A 1,868-nucleotide genomic window follows, 5' to 3' on the forward strand; every position below is an offset into this window, starting at 1 on the left:
TACAAAAATACATCGCGTATTACAATTTACTCAATCCGCATGGCTCCGCGATTACATCGAACTAAATACAAAATTTAGAACACAAGCGAAAAATGATTTTGAGAAAAATTTGTATAAACTGATGAACAACGCGGTATTCGGTAAAAATATGGAAAACGTTCGAAATCATGTGGATGTAAAATTATTGACAAAGTGGGACGGACGATACGGTGCGGAGGCGATGATCGCGAAACCAAATTTCCATAGCAGGAGCGTCTTTGCTGAAAACCTAATCGCCATTGAATTACGTAAACTTGAAGTAAAATTGTACAAACCAATCTATGTCGGTATGTGCATACTCGACATCTCTAAAACGTGTTTGTATGAATTTCACCACGAGTACATGTCACCGCTCTATCGTGACAGATGCGGGGTAATGTACACTGATATAGACAGCCTAATATATCACATTGAATGTGAAGACGTGTATGAGAATATGAAGCGTGACATAAGCAAATTTGATACGAGCGATTATCCAATTGACAATGCGTATGGTATACTGCTCGTGAATAAAAAGATACCGGGTCTTATGAAGGACGAAAATAACGGTGCGATTATGACTGAATTTGTGGGGCTTAGAGCAAAAATGTATGCCTTGCGAGTGGATGGCAAGAAAGATACCAAAAAAGTAAAAGGTGTCAAGAGTAACGTCGTCGCGAGAACGATAACGTTTGACGATTATACGCGGTGTTTGAATGATGATATTGAAATGACACGTCACGATAGTCAGTCTTGTATAAGATCGAAATTACACGAAGTATACACCATTCGCGAGACGAAAATTGCTCTAAGTCCGTACGATGACAAGCGGTATATCATACCTGATTCGACCGACACATTACCATGGGGATATTACCAGATACCCTTATAAAATATAATGTAATATAATATATGTGCGATATAATGTTATGTAATATATGTGTATGTATTTCATATATTGGAACGGAAAGGATGTTTTAATAAAGATTTTGTATTTCATATCTATTTCATGTATATTTTTATATTTCAAATACTTTTATATGTTGTACACATTATATATTTTTTTAATTTTTGAGTAATTAATAAATACAGTTTGTATGAATTAAATCACATTGTCCTTATGTATCCAAGAGTTGTGCGAATTGTCAAATCCCAGCCATTTTACGTAAACCTCGTCATCCCTCCTACGCAGTATTTTCTCCACGAGATATACGTCCGGATAATTCGCGCTATGCAACTCGTGCTCGTAAAACGCTCCAGCGACAGATGTTTTGCGATAGTCCTCGAGTAGATAGGTTACGGGATTAGTACGCTGCACTTTAACAATTTTAAACACTTCGGTTGTCCAATTTGGTGTGTAACCCTTCTCAAAAAGTTTATTGTACTTGCTAACGCGTACCGGGTCACCTACTTTGAACTTTGCCGGAGCAGCAATCTTTATGTTACTATATACTGTTTTTAAAAGTTTATCAGCGATCGCGGGGGTGACGTCGGCGGGTCGCATGCCGATCGTTCGATGCTTGCGCGCGTTGTAATCCGATACGAGTTCCGCCAACGCGTCGATCCACTTGTAAGTTCCGTTCACCGTAAACATCTTCCACATGTCGTTCTTCAGCGTGCGATTGAATCGCTCGACGACCGATGCCTTCAATACCGAATATGTAGAATAGTGATTGATGTTATGTTTCCGTATAAGCCGTTGCACGTCGGCGTTATAAAATTCTTTCCCCATATCGGTTTGCATGTTTCTCGGGCATCTCTTGCTATCTCGAATTATCTCAGCGATAGCGTCAGCCGTCTCGCTTCCACCTTTACTCTTGAGTGGAATGGCCCACGCATGCTTGCTCAAC

At 39.6% G+C, this 1,868-nt stretch overlaps 1 protein-coding gene across 1 annotated transcript; it reads left to right on the forward strand.

Moving 5' to 3' along the window:
* Nucleotides 1-328: 328 nt before the first annotated feature.
* LOC145932878 (uncharacterized) lies at nt 329-910 on the forward strand. Its single transcript, XM_083032102.1, has one exon. The coding sequence runs from the start codon at nt 329-331 to the stop codon at nt 908-910; it is 582 nt and encodes a 193-aa protein (XP_082888228.1).
* Nucleotides 911-1,868: the final 958 nt, after the last annotated feature.

This window comes from Prenolepis imparis, unplaced genomic scaffold, assembly GCF_030444845.1.
Source record: "Prenolepis imparis isolate NDT839.2.m4 unplaced genomic scaffold, iyPreImpa1.0 SCAF_2, whole genome shotgun sequence".
Taxonomy (NCBI): domain Eukaryota; kingdom Metazoa; phylum Arthropoda; class Insecta; order Hymenoptera; family Formicidae; genus Prenolepis; species Prenolepis imparis.

Coding starts and splice junctions, on each gene's coding strand:
- LOC145932878 (XM_083032102.1), top strand. CDS start 329: ATGTGCATACTCGACATCTCTAAAACGTGTTTGTATGAATTTCACCAC.